Source organism: Bubalus kerabau, chromosome 11, assembly GCF_029407905.1.
Source record: "Bubalus kerabau isolate K-KA32 ecotype Philippines breed swamp buffalo chromosome 11, PCC_UOA_SB_1v2, whole genome shotgun sequence".
NCBI classification, from domain to species: domain Eukaryota; kingdom Metazoa; phylum Chordata; class Mammalia; order Artiodactyla; family Bovidae; genus Bubalus; species Bubalus kerabau.
The window spans coordinates 77,702,601-77,721,377 of NC_073634.1; the positions used below are offsets into that span (position 1 = coordinate 77,702,601).

Sequence of the window (18,777 nt, forward strand, 5' to 3'; positions counted from 1 at the left end):
GTCCAGTTCTAACTGTTGCTTCCTGACCTGCATACAGGTTTCTCAAGAGGCAGGTCAGATGGTCTGGTAATCTCATCTCTTTCAGAATTTTCCACAGTTTATTGTGATCCACACAGTCAAAGACTTTGGCATGGTCAATATAGCAGAAATAGATAGTTTTCTGGAACTCTCTTGCTTTTTCGATGATCCAGCGGATGTTGGCAATTTGATCTCTGGTTCCTCTGTCTTTTCTAAAACCAGCTTGAACATCTGAAAGTTCATGGTTCACGTATTGCTAAAGCCTGGTTTGGAGAGTTTTGAGCATTACTTTACTAGCGTGTGAGATGAGTGCAATTTTGCGGTAGTTTGAACATTCTTTGGCGTTGCCTTTCTTTGGGATTGGAATGAAAGCTGACCTTTTCCAGTCCTGTGGCCACTGCTGAGTTTTCCAAATTTGCTGACATATTGAGTGCATCACTTTCACAGCATCATCTTTCAGGATTTGAAATAGCTCAACTGGAATTCTATCACCTCCCCTAGCTTTGTTTGTAGTGATGTTTCCTCAGGCCCACTTGACTTCATATTCCAGGATGTCTGGCTGTAGGTGAGTGATCACACCATCGTGATTATCTGGGTCAACCATTATAGTTTAATGTTATTTGTACTTCTTTAATAATAACTGTCTTAACTTTTCTCCCGGTAGGGATTTGATTACCCTGCTTACAAGGTAATAATTTGGTCTGTTACTGTCTCTTGAATGCTGGCAGAATACCCGGAATTCCTAAGTCAGAGACACAGGACACTCTTTGTAATAGCACAGCTCGCAGCCCGAGCATTGGCACATTTCTGTCCGTTTCCCTCGTCCCCTGGTTCACATAGGGGCCATGTGGAGAGCCCAGAAGGATGCTGTACATGCCATGGTTGTGTTAAAGAAGAGGAACACTCAGCCTCACGGAACCCACCATGTTTTAGCAAGCAGAAAGCAAACTTGTTCTCTGTCCCAGTGGAAAACAGTACCTCCTCCCTTAAAACTGCTCACAGCAAACCCAATTCTGAGAATTGATCCAGGCAGAGAGCTGTTAGGACCTTACATTCTTGGCTTACACGGCAAGAGGTACAGGATTGTCAGATACCCATGAGGAGTACCTTCCCCAAACCTGGTGTTTTTTTATTTAGAACTCTTCTGGGGAATAGTGCTTTTAGCTATAAATTTTACAAGATAGGATTATTATCAAGTAAGACCCCAATTATGAGGGAAAACCAAGATGAATAATGTGATTTTCTTTAATAATTGGAATTAAAATAAATCAATAGAATTGTTACTAGTGGTCATTTTTGTTATTCAGAGACATCAAAGTAATTCCATTTACTAATACATTGTTTGATTATTTTGTTTTTATTGCCTTCAGGTGATCAAGCCCGTACCTTTTTCTTACAGTCAGGCCTGCCGGCTCCCGTTTTAGCTGAAATATGGTAAAATGTGTTCTTTTGTAGATGAACTTAACTTTTTAATACTTAGTGTTAACATAAAGTTGTTTTTACCTGTAGTCTGTTGTTAATAAGTAAGAGTATTCAGCTTTTTAGAAAATAAATTTTAGTGAGTAAATGACTGAAAATCAACTGGGGTTTTGTTCTGTAGGACAAAGTTCTAATTTCCTTAGAATTTGTAAAGAAAGGAGATGTATACATTTCTGTTGAAAAACACTTCTTTGTAATTTGGCAAGAGTCTCCACCTTCATTATACTATTTTGTAGTTATTTATCTCATCATAATTTAAGCCTCAGATTAGCTCACCCTTCCCTTGTTCCTACCTTAAAGAAATGGTTCTTTATAATATCTAAGGTTTAGGTTTTCTAATGTATTTACAGTAAACATCAACCCCTATTCCACCTTTCTCTCCAGTGCAGAGGGCCAGGCACTTAGCAGGCATTTGGTAAATATTGAACAAATTGTTTAGAATGATTTTACTCTTGTATAGTTTCTTTACATTTGCACCAGTGGAATTCATCCCAAAGGTACCTAGAGTCTATATAGACTCATAGTATTTTATTAGATACTGTCTTTGGTCAGTATTATTGTACAGGTTTTAGCTTTTTGTTACACACTCACATTTAATTAAGCGATTATCTACGTGTAAATGCGATGTCATTTACAAAAGTAATGCTGATTCTATGTACCAATCCATCGGCCTCATTGTCCTTTTAGGGCTTTATCAGACCTGAACAAGGATGGGAAGATGGATCAACAAGAGTTCTCCATAGCGATGAAACTCATCAAACTAAAGCTTCAAGGCCAACAGTTGCCGGTGGTTCTTCCTCCTATTATGAAACAGCCTCCTATGTTCTCTCCGTTAATTTCTGCTCGTTTTGGTATGTGTTTCTTAGTTTAGTTCAATATATTTGGTAGTTAAACTTGATTCCTAGGCATAATGTTTGAGAATCAGAAAAGGATTTGTTGGTGTAAAATGACAGTCCCCGGACTCCCAAGTTAACTTTCATGTCTGAAATTAGAAATGTTAAGGTCGCTGTCATAGCTTGGGAGCCCATGTGTCCCAGTTTCCCAGGGACAGTGTGATTTATGCCTGTTGTTCTGGCATCTAATCTGGTTTGTGCTCCCTTTCATAATTCCCAGTTGGATGATAGATTATATGATCCTGCTAGTCATAGCTGATCCTAAATACTATTCTCACTTAGTTTCCTCTATACTTTGTATGCATAACAAAAATATGAACAATTTAAGTTCAAAGTGGTTTAATTTGGGGAGTAATTTTAAATTTGGGGAAGGAAATGGCAACCCACTCCAGTATTCTTGCCTGGAAGATCCCATGGACAGAGAAGCCTGGTAGGCTACAGTCCATGGGGTCGCAAAGAGTCAGACACGACTGATGAATTATACATTAGTAGAAATTTCTTTAAAGGTTAATTTGCCAGACAAATTTAGGGCTAAAAGTTGGAAACTTTGTGCTAATTAATTTAAATATTCATCTGAGATCACCAGTCTTCCATTAATTTTTATTAGCCATTTTCTTACTAATTATTTGTGAGGAGCACTCATTGGAACATTCAAGTAGAATCTCTTTATATCTGAACCATGATCTTCCACTCCAGATGTTAGATCTTAAAATGCTAAATTCTTTCACTCTTGCACTGAATTCTAGAGATAAATACCAAATCATTGTGTAATCATATTAATATAGTATACTTTGTATTCTGCAGTTAGTAAACAAATGAGTCATCACTTTGTCCCTTTTAAAGAATTCTCCTTGAATCCATACGTGTGTTGCATATAAGAAAAATGAAACAGATGGCATGCTTTTTTTCCTGCACATAATGTGTATGCATAAATGGGTCTCCTTAAGTATGTAGAATTTAGAACATCCTTTGCGGGGGAGGGAAGAGTTTGTGGGGGGTGTGTGTGTGTGTGTGTGTGTGTGTGTCTGTGAACTCAACAGCACTGTATTTATTATCGCTACACAAAAACCCACATTCAATCAGGTGATACATTCTCTCATTGAGGATACTAATGGGTAGTTGGAAAAGGCCTACTTAGTTTTATTCATGATACTAGAAAAGAATTTTAGCTTCTTAATAGACATTGCCTCAGTTCACACAGGTCAGAATATTGATATTAAAAGCAGTAGTTTACCTCTTGCACTGCTGGATCCAGCTCGCTTTAATGAAGTGTTTAAATCCATTGATAGTTTGCCCACAGTGTTTCTGTAACACAGCGGCTGCTCACTGTATTGTAAACTTGTTTTCCGTCCTGTGTTTTATAATTGGTTTACCAGCACCAGAAAACGTGTTCTGTTTTGTCCTTAGGAATGGGAAGCATGCCCAATCTGTCCATTCCTCAGTCATTGCCTCCAGTTGCACCCATAGCACCACCCTTGTCCTCGGCGACTTCAGGGACCACCCTCCCTTCCCTATTGATGGCGACTCCCCTAATGCCTTCCATTAGCACTTCATCATTACCAAATGGAACCGTCAGTCTCATTCAGCCTTTATCCATTCCTTATTCTTCTTCAAGTAAGTGCTTTGTGTCTAATGAGTCAGTATTTTTATGTGAAGAAACTGTTATATTTGCATCCCAGTAGATACTTTGTGAAATTGTTTAATGTGAACCTTTTTCTTTTTTTTTTTTAGCATTGCCTCATACGTCATCTTACAGTCTGATGATGGGAGGATTTGGTGGTGCTAATATACAGAAAGCCCAGTCTCTGATTGATTTAGGATCTAGTAGGTATGAATACTTAAAACTTCCAACTTTTTAGGCTTTCAATAAGAGCTTCCCAGGTGGCTCAGTGGTAGAGAATTTGCCTAATTCACCTCCAGTGCAGGGGAGACAGGTTTTTGATACCTGAGTCAAGAAGATCCCCTGAAGAAAATGGCAACCCACTCCAGTGTTCTTGCCTGGGAAATCTCATGGACAGAGGAGCCTGGTGGGCTACAGTCCGTGGGGTTACAAAAGAGTTGGATGCAACTTGGTGACTAAACAACAAACAAAGGCGTATTTAACAAATGACTGTTTGTTTTTTAAACTTGGAGCTTATCCAGTTTTTACTTTCTAATGGCCAAATGTAAATACTATAGGTAAATTTACTATTTGTAATTCACATAAAATAATTTTATGTTTAGAATTATTAACTGTCTGTGGTATTTTACTTCTGAAAAATTTGTTTTATGTAAACTAAAAATATCCTGTTATATTTTAATCAGTCAATTTTTTGCCCAAAGTTACATATTTTTCCTTGCAAAAAATTTCTCAAAACATCTCATGATCATTACACATTATTTCTTGAGCAAAAACTACTAATTGAGTATCCTTTAAATTTCAGAAGGCACAAAAGCATCAGTGTTCATTCATCATCACTCCTCGTATAAATCACAATAATACTCTTTAAAACAATGATCCAGAAAAACAATGTCTGTATCCTTGCTTAAACACTCACTGATTGTGTAACTTTGTTTTTCTCAACATCACTGAGCTGTAGTTTGCCCATATAAAAGATGGAGACAGTAATATCTTTTTAAGTTTGTCATGGGCATTAGACATAATATTTATAAAGGCCCTAGCACTGTGTGGGGCCTGTCGCATGATAGGTATTTGGTATATGGTAGTTCGAAACTTCATATGATATTTACTTTCCTAAAATACCGTAAAGATAGATTGTTGTTTCAATATCATATACAAAACCAATTACTGTTATGTTATAGAAGGTAGGATTCTTATTGTCTTTGACTTATAAAGTTTAAATGTATTTTATTTAGTAACAAAAATTTTAAATAAATTTTGTTACAGCTCAACTTCCTCAACTGCTTCCCTCTCAGGGAATTCACCCAAGACTGGGACCTCAGAGTGGGCAGTTCCTCAGCCTTCAAGATTAAAATATCGGCAAAAATTTAATAGTCTTGACAAAAGCATGAGTGGATACCTCTCAGGTAAGTGGCATACAGTGCTTAAGAATGTGAGAAAGTTATGATTTTCTGTGGACTTCTATTGAACTTTTATTTGAAGTTGTATTTTGTAGCTCATTTAAAATTTTAACATCCAAAAAAAATAGCAGTCATTTGATAAATACAAATAACGGTTAAGTTATGTAAGAGTTCAAAGTTCTTATAATCAAGTTAAACACAGAGATACACACCCAATGTTTTGAGAAGACGACCTCTCCCTTGAGAAAGTCAAACCTCATTTTCCTTGTCTTGTGACCAGAGTGTGATACTAAGCCTCAGCTCAGTTTCTGTGAGAGTCTCCTTCCTCATTGGGTCTTTTCTCTGCTTGTCCTTCCAAACACCCTACGTGAACACTGTTCACCCTTTAATGCTCCGACCCATGTGTAGCTATAAAACTGAGATAACCTGAGATCCCCCTGGGACATCTGAGTCCATGCTGTAACAAACATCCAAATTCACTAATTGAGAATGGTGAAGTGGACGTAAACAGAGGGTACTAGGCAAGTAGAATTCTGGTCTCCTCACTGGCCCTCTCTCCTCACTCAGCAACGACTTAGAGTTTAGACAGAGTAGGTATTTAAAGTAGAGCTTTATCAGATATTATATCACTTATACGTGGAATCTAAAATATGGCACAAATGAACCTATCTACCAAATGGAAACAGACGGAGACATAGAGAACAGACTCGTGGCTGCTGAGGAGGAGCGGGTAAGGAGAGGGATCGATTGGGAGTTTAGGGTTTGTAGATGCAAACTACTACATGGATAAACAACAAGGTCCTAATGTATTTCACATCCGTGTTCAGTATCCTGCAATAAGCCATAATGGAAAAGGATACTGAAAAAGAATGTATGTATGTATATAACTGAGTCATTTTGCTGTACAGCAGAGGTTGACATTGTAAAAAACATTGTAAAAGAATCTTCCTTTTAACATAAAAAAAACTCCACAAATCTCACATCTTGTATGAAGTGTATTGAGGAGTATTGTTAATTGAGTGAGGCTGTGAGCTATTTCCAGTGTATTTCCTGTATGTGGTTTCTATTAAAAAAGAATGGAAAAGATTTTAAAGTTATATAATATAAACATTTGATTGCTTGTCACAATATGTGGTATATTTGAGTCTGTTCCATATAGAATATGTTGCTTTGATTATCCAGATCTTTGTGTTTAAAGTTGAGTGAAGCCGTGGATTTAGCAGCATCTGTGCTGGCTTTAGTGCAAGTGATTGCTGAGGAAGAGCCGGCAGTTGTGTGCCTTCTGTGTGGGGTTGTTCGGATGCTGCTTGACTCAGGCTGGACGCAGGGTAGGGCTGACTCTTCGGGCGCTTATGGCTTATGCACCTGACAGTGGGAGGCGTGGTACCTGCTCTAGCAACCCGGAGGCCCTCACCAGAGAAGCCTCCGGATTCATCACGGCCAAAAAGCCCCAGACAGGCTCACCAGGAGTGAGTGTTCCTCTGAAACCAAGAGGGATTTTCTGTTCTGAAATATATTCATTGAAGATCAGGAGCCTGTTAAGGAAACACGTTTTTGTTTTGTCTCACTGTAGGAGAGAAAAGAAGTTGAACAGTTTACCATACATAGTAAGCATTCAATGAACATTAGCTGTCTTTATTATCAGATGCTCTCATATAAGTAAGCCCCCGTTGCAGCTAAGATAGAGGAAAACTTTGGGTTACAATTTTATTCATTACTTTCGCAAACATTTATTAAGCATCTAGATACTAGGCATGAGTTATGCATTAATGGACACAGCAGTCAAGGCTTTTGTCTTCATAGAACTTAGCATAATAGGTGAAACAGACAAACAGGTAAACAAGCAAATAAATGTTAACATTACAGATTATGTTATGAGATATAAAGGATAGAAGCAGGAAATATATTGAAGGGTAGAATGGACAGAGAAGGCCTTTCTGAGAAGGTGACGTTAAATTTTGACTTCACAGGTGAGAAGGGCTTAGACATACAATGATGTAGAACTGTAGGACTCGATGTTGCACCTGGTTGTACAGGACAGGGAGGGTTAAGAGGGGACTCTGATTTCTGGCTTGAGCTACTGGATGGCCTTTGATACCATTCACAGAGAAGATTGGGGTGAAGATTAGGAAGAGAGGCCTAGTTGGGGATTGAAAGAGTAGTTTGGTATGTACTTGGTTTGATATGCTTGTGAAATACATAAATTTTTCAACTGGATATAGATGTCTAAATTTAAAGGAGAGGCTTGTGCTGTGGATGTCCATTTGGGAATCCTCTGCTTCCAGGTGCTGTTTAGTCATAGAAATGGATATGAATGCACAGAGAGAACAGAGTGCCCAGGACAGATACTTGAAGAATGATTTACAAGTTATTTATAAGAGGAAGAGTATAGACAAAGAAATGATGAGAGAGATAAGAGCAAATCTGAAAATGCTAAGCAAAGCTGTGCTTGGGAGCTTGGCCTCTAATACCGGCATAGTCCTTTGTGTCAGTCACTTGTGGGGACCATTATCTTCTGGAAGGACATGGGAGCACATTCTTCTACTGACTGTAGATTTTAAACTCCTTGGTCCAGGGGATGTGTTTATTTTGATGACTACTGAATGCTCAGTGCCTCGTGCATGGTAAAATCCCAGGATAGCAGCAGTGTTATTTCACGAGTACAGCTATTTAAGTTTGCATGACTTTAAGAGGCTAAAGAATCTTCTTTTATGTATTTTTTTTTCCCCCACTAAATCAGGTTTTCAAGCTAGAAATGCTCTTCTTCAGTCAAATCTTTCTCAAACTCAGCTAGCTACTATATGGTGAGTTTGCCCATTAATTATGATTTTTAACTAGACATTCTGTATGATTTTTAATTAGACATAAGAAAGAAGCCATTTCTGTAAATGTTTGTGACTCAAAAATGTTCCACAAAAGCAACTGTGTGACAGTTAATGCAAACCTGCAAGCAAATAAAATTGCTTTGTAAAATGTTACCCTTGAGAATTTGGCATTTAATTATCTTACAAGTAAAACTTGTTTGCTTTTATGTAATACCTTCTGTGGAGAATTAGAGAGTATCTCATTTTCATTGTAGAGCGTGAGGTGATTTGATAAGTGAATTAACCACGAACCAAGACAAGCTACCTTTTTGAAGGGAATATTTCCCTTTTCATTTCAAAATTTCTTCCCTCTCTGGTGATATGGAAACTAAGGGCAAAAATAAGCTCGCTTTTCTGTATGTACTTTTCACTAAAATATATTAACCCAGCTGTTTTTCTGTCATTACTCTTGCTTTAAAAATAAAAAGATTGAACTCTTCTGAAAATATTTTACTCTGAATAGGCTTTCTAAGTTGAGAAACTTTATACTTTCTTTAGGACTCTGGCTGACATTGATGGTGATGGACAGCTGAAAGCTGAGGAGTTCATCCTTGCGATGCACCTCACTGATATGGCCAAAGCTGGACAGCCGTTGCCGCTGGCTTTACCTCCTGAGCTTGTCCCTCCATCTTTTAGGTGAGTGTCTCTGAAGGTTAAAGGGTGTTGTTTCAATCATGTTTGGCAGACAAGATTTTTACTCTGGGAATTCCTGAGGTCTCTGTACTTTTGTGGAAAATCAAGCATTTACATTGCCATTTGATTTTGGTATTTAGTGAGTAACACTGATAAGAGAGTAGATTTTAGAAGTACATATGTGTTTTCATAACATTATAGATAAGGAAACTAATGCCTAAAGAGATTCGAAATAAATTTACCCAAGAATAGCAACTGGTCGAACCATGTTCTGAATCCAGATCTGTCTGGCTTGATAATTTGTATACTGATGTTCAGTGTAACTATAGACCATAATGTTTTAAATATCTTTAATATTATATGCTAAATATTAAATTGCTGTAGTCATTGATAGTCTATATAGTCTGGTCTAAAATTCTCAGATCTCATAATGCTAAATTTATTTGTTGTTTGCCTTTCTTAGAGGAGGAAAGCAAATTGATTCCATTAACGGAACTCTGCCTTCATACCAGAAAGCACAAGAAGAGGAACCTCAGAAAAAATTACCAGGTAACATTGAATGTCCAAGTTGTATATTTTATAGTGAATGCTCTTTTTTACTGTGAAGTAGAAATGAATATTTAGAATTTTAACTTTCTTAATATATTAAATGCTATATGAGAAACTATTTGATGAATAGGATGGATTTTGACATCAATAAAATTAAGACTGTCAAAATTGAGAAGAAGAGACTGGTGTATATATTTGGCAAGATTGTATGTATTAGATGTCCAATTTAAAGTGTTTCCCACTTTTGGAAAAAGCATTACAGCAAGCTTCATGATGAAATCTTGAGCTTTAAAAAAAAGTTTAAATATTGGTTGAAAATGTACATGTGTATATATTTAAAAATACTAAAAAGTTATATAACATATAACTTTTAACATATATGTAACATATATGTTATATATATATGGCATATAACAAATATAGAGCCATACAATTTTGGTTATCCTTGAAGAAAATACTGAGAAAAGAATTGAAAAGTATTTTTATTGGCAGGAATAGTAAAATTATTTTTCTCTTGGATGGACTCAAACTTAGTGATCTGTTTTTCCCAGAATGAGTTTTTTTCCCCAAAATGAATATTCTTATAAGAAAATAAATATTGTGTCATTTACATTTGAATTAAGATTATCCTTAGAAGTATCCAAAGAGAAATTGCATTCACATGACCACGAGGCATGAGGATGTTGAAACCAGATTATAGGTTCAGTAGGTGCTGCTGAAGAGTGCTTATGCTGTACCTTATTTAGTTACATTCGAGGACAAGCGGAAAGCCAACTATGAGCGGGGCAACATGGAACTGGAGAAGCGACGCCAGGCCATGATGGAGCAGCAGCAGAGGGAGGCAGAGCGCAAAGCCCAGAAGGAAAAGGAAGAATGGGAACGAAAACAGAGAGAGCTACAAGAGCAAGAATGGAAGAAACAACTTGAATTAGAAAAACGCTTGGAGAAGCAGAGGGAATTGGAGCGACAACGGGAAGAAGAAAGGAGAAAAGAGATAGAAAGACGAGAGGTTATTTTTTTTTATGTTATTTTATTTCCAGGGAAATAATTTCCTTTAATAAGTGGCTACATTTCATTTGATAAAAAATGGTACTTTTATTTTTCTCTGCCTCATTCATTCATTCTTACCCTGTATGAATCTGAATCTTCCTTCCCCTATGAAGGGAAGAGGGTCCTTGCTTATGAAGGGTTTCCAGGACTGACAGCTGGTAGAGAAAGCATATCTGCAGGTGGTATCTCAATCAGAGCAGGATTGGTCGCAAAGCTGAGTTGAGTGAGGAGCTAGAAGAAGGAGTCAGTTGATCAGGTCATTAAATGAAACTAAGCTTAGGATCCAGAGTAAAAGGTCAAGTTAATTGGAGAGGCAGAAAGAAAGCCTTGAGAGGAATTAAGAGGGTGAGCTTACACAGATCCTTGGGATAAATGGTGCTGTGCGGGGTCCCTGGGAGGCCTGGCTATATTTTCAAGGACTGTGCATGTAAATTACAGTGCCACTGAAATAATTGTAAATAAAAGTTTTTTAATTCCCTGATACCAGAAGAAAGGTGCAGTTATTCCTACTAACATCTATATGTATGGAGTTGTCCTTTTGTTTATTAAGGGAAAAGTAACTGTAGCAAGAAGATGGTGCTTGACGCAGTCAGAAAGTCTGGTAGATGAATTTGCTTTTGTGGAAGTCTTTAGGTCCATTGATAACAATAGGTTTGCCCAGTTACCCTTTGACCTCGAGTCCACTCAGTGCTAAATGCTGCCTCAGCTTTACTTTGTCCTATCATCAGTTTTTGAATGATACAAAAAGTGTTAATTTTAAAATTAACCTTGGTTCATTATTTTCAGGCCGCAAAACAGGAACTTGAAAGACAACGTCGTTTAGAATGGGAGAGAATTCGTAGGCAGGAGCTTCTCAGTCGAAGGAATAGAGAACAGGAAGAAATTGTCAGGTTAAACTCTAAAAAGAAGAGCCTCCATCTCGAGTTGGAAGCACTGGTATGCTTATAGATTTAAGTGAAATTTATCTGAATGATGCAAGAGTTACTTGTTGAGAATTATTACTGTTTTTTAAATCAACCTCATGAATATATTACATCTTAATATAATTAGTCATATTTTCATATGTGCTTTTTAACAGTCTAGACAGTATGGTTTACTAAAAAAGGATAGTGACTCAAAACGTTGAGAATTGTGTTGTGGTTTTAGTTTAGATGTGGATAGGCAGTGTACTCTTGGGTAAGACATTTCCCTTTTCTGTGCCTCACTTTGTGCATCTGTAAAGTAAAACTTTGTGCTGGTTCAGTGATTTTCATTTTTTCATACTGGAAGATGGTCTACAGAAGGATAAGCAAGAGGTGGGAAAGAGGAGCCAAGGTGGCAGGACAATGTCTCCTCTCCCCACTTTTACCCACACTTCACCACAGAGAATCGCCACATTAATCTGTGGTACTTTTATTGGGAAAAAAGCTTTGATTGGGAAAAAAGGATTCTACTGCTAAAAAGGAAAAAAATGATCGGAAACTGCTGACCTAAATGATCTCTTACTGTTTCTTTCAGTTCTCTAAGACTATGGTTGTTAACTAATATTGGCCATTATGCTTATCAGTTTTCACACATCAGATGTTGGGGCATCAAAGTGTTAAAAGACTTTGCTTGAAATGCAGGGTGAGAAGATATTCGACTACAACTCTGAAGTTCCATAAACCTGACCTGATTGTATAGTAGGGTTTTGCAAAAATCCCAGGGACAGCGGGGCCTGGTGGGCTGCAGTCTATGGGGTCGCACAGAGTCGGACACGGCTGAAGTGACTTAGCAGCAGCAGCAGCAGCTATGTATAGTAGAACCATATTTACATCTTGTTTAATTGTAATCTGATATCGTATTTGGCTGATGAATTACATTTTTAAAAAGTCATAGTATCTTTCATCAAAAAGATACTGTTTTTTGCTTTCAAATAGGTAGAAAAGCATACCACAATTATTAAGCATGCCATAGTACCACAGAACAGTCCTGAGAACTTTCACTTCTTTTTGTAGCTATTTGGATATCTGTCTGAACCATTATGTTGGCTATATATTTTTTTCTTCAAAATACAGTGGGAGGAATCCTTAAGACTGTATATACCCCCAAGAACTGGAGTAACACACCAAACAGTAGCAAGTAGCATAGAATAATGTACAGAGTCTGGAAAAGCCTATTCTTATATTTGCTGAAGAAAATAACATGAACTCCAGGATGGGCACAGCATATTCCCTTCAGCATTATATTTCTCAAATATGAAACAGACTTTTCAGTAAAAACCTCACTATTGGTGATTTTTAATCAGTGGCCTCTTTTTTCCTCACCCCACTGTGTTTGCTAAGCCTGCCATAACAAAATACCAAAGACCAGGTGGCTAAAACAACAGAAGTTAATTTTATCACAGTCTGGAGGCTGGAAGTCCAAGATGCAGGAGTCAACATACCTGGTTTCTTCTGAGGCTTCTCTTCTCGGCTTGCAGATGGCTGCCTTCTCACCGTGTCCTCATGCGGGCTTTTCTCTGCCTGTGTATCTCTGCTGTCTCTTTTCTATTCAGATGTTCTCATCTTACAAGGATACCAATTGGATTGGAGTAGGGCCCCCATCTGACCTCATCTAATCTTAATCACCTCTTTAAAGGTGAAGTCTTTAAAGGTCCTGTCTCCAAATATGGTCATATTCTGAGGTCACTGAGAATACAGTCAACATATGAATTTGGAGGGACACGATTCAGCCCATAACACCTTTCCCTTCTTAGCTTCCACTGAGAATCTCTGCTATTTTTTGTTCCTTTTTTTTTTTCTTCTCAGAAAGGAAAAAAAAATATTGTTATAGGAGAAGAGTATCATGGCCAAAGAGACCCTCTTGGACACTGTTTAATGAAGTGAAAGTTGCTCAGTCATGTCCGACTCTTTGCGACCCCGTGGGCTGTAGCCTGCTAAGCTCCTCTGTCCATGGGATTCTCCAGGCAAGAATACTGGAGTGGGTTGCCATTCACTTCTCCAGGGGATCTTCCCAACCCAGGGATCAAACCCAGGTTTGATTCTCTACCCTCTGAGCCACCAGGGAAGTCCTGGACACCGTTTAGTTAGAGGAATTAGCTGGCAGTGTTGAAGGTAGAACTAGAAGTTCAGAGAAGGTAACCCTAAATGTCACATACTAACACCCTCTCGTCCTCATTATTTTTTGAGATTTTTTTATATTTTAATATTAAAAATTAGTGTCTGAATGCTGGGTTCAGAAGACAAAATTCAGTGTGTTGTGTCTGTGCTTTCTCACTTAAGGCTCTTATACTCAGAATGGTACATTTCCTGCTAATAACTCTTGAGTTAACTTGGTATTAGACATTTATCTTAGGGGCTTCCCTGGTGACTCAGACAGTTAAGAATCTGCCTGCAATGCAGGAGACCTGGGTTCAATCTCTGGGTCAGGAAGATCCCCCAGAGAAGGGAATGGCAACACTCCAGTGTTCTTGCCTGGAGAACTCCATGAACAGAAGAGTTTCCTGCTAATCACTCTCTTGAGTTAACTTGGTTTTAGACATTTATCCTAGAGTGAATATAAATGACAAATGACATTTACAATTTAAATAAAAATATTATTCTCTTGATGGGAGCATTTTTTAGTAGCATTTTATGTAGCTGTATTTATATGGTCTTCCCGTAGAATGGCAAACATCAGCAGATCTCAGGCAGACTTCAAGACGTCCGACTCAGAAAGCAAACTCAGAAGACTGAGCTGGAAGTTCTGGATAAGCAGTGTGACCTGGAAATCATGGAAATCAAGCAGCTTCAACAGGAGCTTCAGGTGAGTGCTTGGCTGCTGAATCGTCCTTCACTGTGAGCAGTTACTAATAAATAACTCTTCCTAATCTAGCGATTTTTTGCTTTTGGGGTCCTGAACCCTGTGGAGCCTCTAGTGACCTCCTTGTAAAAGGGTAGTAGACATTCACAACCTTGTGGAATATCAGGAATCTCATGGACTCCTTAAAACTCTGCCTGACACCTGGCTAAATTCTGCTTAATATTTATACATTCCCTGAGCATTTGCCACTTTGTGTTTTAAGTCTATAATAAATACATACATAAATATATATTAAACTAAGGTTATTGTGACTACTTTTAGGAAATTTTTACCTAATGTTGTTCTTTCAGAAATTGTGGTGAGAATATAATTACTAAATATGCCCTCAGGGACCTGGTAATTCTGCTGTTTATTTGTGCAGAAAAGAGACCCTGGAAGCATTTTGCATCTCGAGTCCTCTTAACCAAATGTGTTTTTCTGTAAGGACTAACAGTAATTAACATAATGTTTTTACTTTCTCACAGCAGATGTAGACAAGACGCCAAATAACATTTCCTGTCTGATTTACACCTGCTTTCCCAGATATCCCTGAGTTTTTGGCCCCTCTTTGATCTTCATCCTGGGGTATCATAGCCTGCTTCCACACGCCATTCAGAGCAGATACCAAAGGCACCTCTTAGGCTGTGCCTGTTCTCATCCTTTAGGACATGGGAAATTGTCAGGCTTCTTGACATACCCTACTAGCAAAGCTTTCTTCACCACCTTTTATTTTCAGCCAGTCTTTTGTAAATGGATTTATGTGTAAGTATTTGTATTTTAAATCATGTTTGATCCCATTCTAGTTTACAAGTTGTAAGCAATTTATATATTATTCTACATATTAATCCTATACTAAGTTTTACGAGTGATCAAATCATGTTTATACATTTTCAAAAAATTCTTAGACAACATTACAGAGTTTTAATCAGGTATTACTTTTTCTTTTTTAAGGAGTATCAAAATAAACTTATCTATTTGGTGCCAGAGAAGCAGTTATTAAGTGAAAGAATTAAAAACATGCAGCTTGGTAACACACCTGGTAAGTCGCTAAGGTTTGTTTTGCGTCTTTTATTCTTTATTCTTTTCTGAATGTGTCAGGCATACTCTGCTACTTTTAAAAAATAGCATCATTCTATTATAAATAACATTTTTTTGACTATAGTTAAACTTTTTTAAATTATGTGAAAATGATCACATGTTGGGTCATTTTTAGCAATAAAAAGTAAATGCAAATAAAGTAACAATTGTGATCTGACTTCCTGTCTCACACCATTTTTATTTATATATTTTAAATATTAATCAAATAAAATGTTAGATTACAGTTAAACAAGACCTCAGTTTGGCTTGAACACAATGCTGTCTGTGCATTTTGGCAAGATTCTTCACTAATTGTAGAAAGAACTGTTTATAAGGACACTTTTCTATGAAGCCAAACCTGTTGGACTCTAGGGTAATAGTGTACAACAATGATAGGCCTAAGCAACTGGCATACCCTTCCAGGGACTTTAAATCATCTAACTTTGTGATTCATGTGAAGAATTTTTACCAACTTGGCCCTCTGACATCTGTGGAACAAAATATTCCAGTGTAATTTATAAGAATATAACATTTCTCTTGATTCAAGTCTCAACCAGAAAACTGAAAAAAAAAAAAAAATCTCTATGTTGGATAGCATGCCAATAATAGCGTAGCAGAAGAAAGATTTATTTAAAGAAAAGTAACTGCAAATGTGTTAAAACTAGCTAAAGTATCCTAAATGTCTCCCACCGAGTGCCAGTTTTTCACTTTATGGCTCTTTATTACACTTCTGGTTGTTGAGGAGGTCCAATTAAGTAGAGTTATCCCTCTTCTTTGCCCAGGTTCTGAACAAATTGAGAAATAAGGCAAAAGAGTAAGACATGAGAGACCAAAATACCACTTCATTATTAATAAAGCTGACATTAGATAGCATGATTTATCTGTGAGCAGTACAGCTGCCCAACGTAAGACATTGGGTGCATGAACAAAATAGAATGCAGATTCCTGTGGGCAGTTCAACCTCAAGAAAGCAAGGGATAGGAAAGATATAGGGGCACATATGCCCAGGTCCTTATCTTGATCTCACCAATTATGTAAGAGTTAGAAAGAAGCTGGGACCGCTATTCTTATCAAAGTCTTCTTACATGGAAGAAGCACCAGGCATAGAAAAATCAATCTTTTGAACTACTTTTATCATGTCCCCCACCTTCCACTGACGTCTCTTCTCAGACCATCTTCCTGGAACAGGGTGCTTTCTTTTCTTGGTTATTTAAAGTGTATCAGCTCCCACCTCACCCCTCACAGGCATTCCAGAGGCAACATAAGACAGCCTTCCTGATCAGTGCAGGGTGCAAAGTATGTTGTCATCCTCACTGTCAGTATCTGAACTGTGAGTAGGATGTAGATGTGTCTTGTTAGGGACCCAGTAGAGCTCTGCTTCTGGTAGAGCATAGGTAACCATGCTATCTAACATCAGCTTTATTAATAATGAAGTGGTATTTTAGTCTCTCATGTCTTGCTCCTTTGCTTTATTTCTTAATTTGTTCAGGTTAGCTTTTATAAATTTATTAATCTTTGTTCTAGTCCAGTCCAGAATAGGAAGCTCTTATTTGGAGTTTACAAAGTACCCAGTATCCCTTAGATTCCTCACTCCATAACAGTAACCATGTAAAATTATCAGCCACGCACCAAGCACCATGCTAGACAGTTTTCATGCGTTATTTCCTTTCATCTTTACAACAACCTTATGAAGTAGTAGTTGTTATTCCCATTGTTCAATTTGGAAAAACTGAGATTCAGAGAGAATAAGAAGTTACCCAAGATTGTCTCAGCTTCCCAGGTAGCACTAGTGGTAAAGAACCTGCCTGCCAGTGCAGGAGACAAAAGAGACATGGGTTCGATTCCTAGGTCAGGAGAATCCCCTGGAGGTGGGCATGACAACCCACTCCACTATTCTTGCCTGGAGAATTCCATGGACAGAGGAGGCTGGCGGGCTATGGTCCATAGGGTTTCAAAGAGTCTAACATGACTAAGCGACTTAGCATACACACAAGATCATTTAATAGTAGGTTCAAATTCTTGTGTATCTGACTCTAAAGCTCACTGCACTACAGTGTTGCCTCCTTCATTTATCCAACACAGTGCTCGTAGATAGGATATGATCACATTTGGTATAAAAGCATCCATTATTACTGCTGCTCAGTTTGAATACTAAGAATGAATATTCTTTGACTTTTATTTCTCCCAATGCTTATCTCCCACTAGAATAGAACCCATGCTTATCTTTCACGTTTACCTACTGTTGAACAAAGAACAGGGCCTTGCATATAACAGATGTGTAATTTAATGATTAAATATTTATTGAAATACTGGAAAGCTCTTAGAATTATAAAGAATTTAGCAAGGTGCCTGGATATAAAATCAGCATATAAAAATTAGTAACTTTACTATATATCAAAAGTATTTATTCAGAAAATATGGAGGAAAGTCTCACTCACATTAGCATTCTCATTGTTAAATGAATAAGGAAAAGCACAGCCATACAGTTTTACTGATTAACATAAAAGATTCCTGGATAAGTAGCTACATATTATATTCTACTCCTGAATGAACTAGCTCAACATTTTAAAGATGTTGTTTAGTTCTCTACTAATTCATCTATATATTCAGTTTAATTCAGATTTCTTTAAATGAAACTTGGCACAATAATTCACAAATTCACCTAGAAGAGAAAATACGCAAGATGGGGTAAGACATGAAAAAGTGGGAGGACGAGACTAGCCCTATCAAATACCAAAACATAAGTTATGAAAGGTGTAATACCTAAAATAATGTATGTTTGATCAAAACTAGACAAAGCACTGGAACTAAATAGAGAATCTAGAAACATAGTATATGGGTACTGCTTTTGTCTTTCTAGTTATACCAATTTGACCAGACAATAACCATTAATTACTGGTAAGGACAAGAACTTCTGCAAAAAGTAAACTGTGTAATGTTTGTATTTCAGATTTAGGGATCAGTTTACTTCAAAAAAAATCATTAGAAAAAGAAGAATTATGCCAAAGACTTAAAGAACAATTAGATGCTCTTGAAAAAGAAACTGCATCCAAGCTTTCAGAAATGGATTCATTTAACAATGAACTGAAGGTATTTATCTTCTATTATATTCATTTTTAATTTGCTGCCTCTTTACCTTCCTTATTTTAATTGAATGAATAACTAAAGCTAATATGTTCGTTATTTACATAATTTATTTTATTAGTTGAGCTACACCAGAATTGCAAGATTGTTTTTAATGTTCTCCATATATATTATAAACTGAGTCATGTAAACATACAATTTACCATAGTTTCCAGTTTTTGATGACTGTTTTTATTGGCATCTATACATTTAAAAAATAATTACCTTTGTCAATATTAGTATTACATTAGATTTGTCAGTATGGATCT

The 18,777-nt window shown here is 37.1% G+C and overlaps 1 protein-coding gene across 11 annotated transcripts in view; it reads left to right on the plus strand.

Annotated features, from left to right (window-relative positions):
• The window catches only part of ITSN2 (intersectin 2), a 127,225-nt gene that overhangs the window by 42,123 nt on the left and 66,325 nt on the right, over positions 1-18,777 (plus strand). For all 11 annotated transcript variants that reach the window (XM_055540789.1, XM_055540786.1, XM_055540797.1 and 8 more), the window contains exons 4-16: positions 1,389-1,452; positions 2,185-2,348; positions 3,798-4,004; positions 4,122-4,218; positions 5,278-5,417; positions 8,152-8,215; positions 8,774-8,911; positions 9,372-9,457; positions 10,204-10,466; positions 11,294-11,443; positions 14,132-14,272; positions 15,260-15,347; positions 18,336-18,475. In XM_055540789.1, coding sequence (XP_055396764.1) covers positions 1,389-1,452; positions 2,185-2,348; positions 3,798-4,004; positions 4,122-4,218; positions 5,278-5,417; positions 8,152-8,215; positions 8,774-8,911; positions 9,372-9,457; positions 10,204-10,466; positions 11,294-11,443; positions 14,132-14,272; positions 15,260-15,347; positions 18,336-18,475 — 1,742 coding nt within the window. The remainder of the gene's footprint in view (positions 1-1,388; positions 1,453-2,184; positions 2,349-3,797; positions 4,005-4,121; positions 4,219-5,277; positions 5,418-8,151; positions 8,216-8,773; positions 8,912-9,371; positions 9,458-10,203; positions 10,467-11,293; positions 11,444-14,131; positions 14,273-15,259; positions 15,348-18,335; positions 18,476-18,777) is intronic.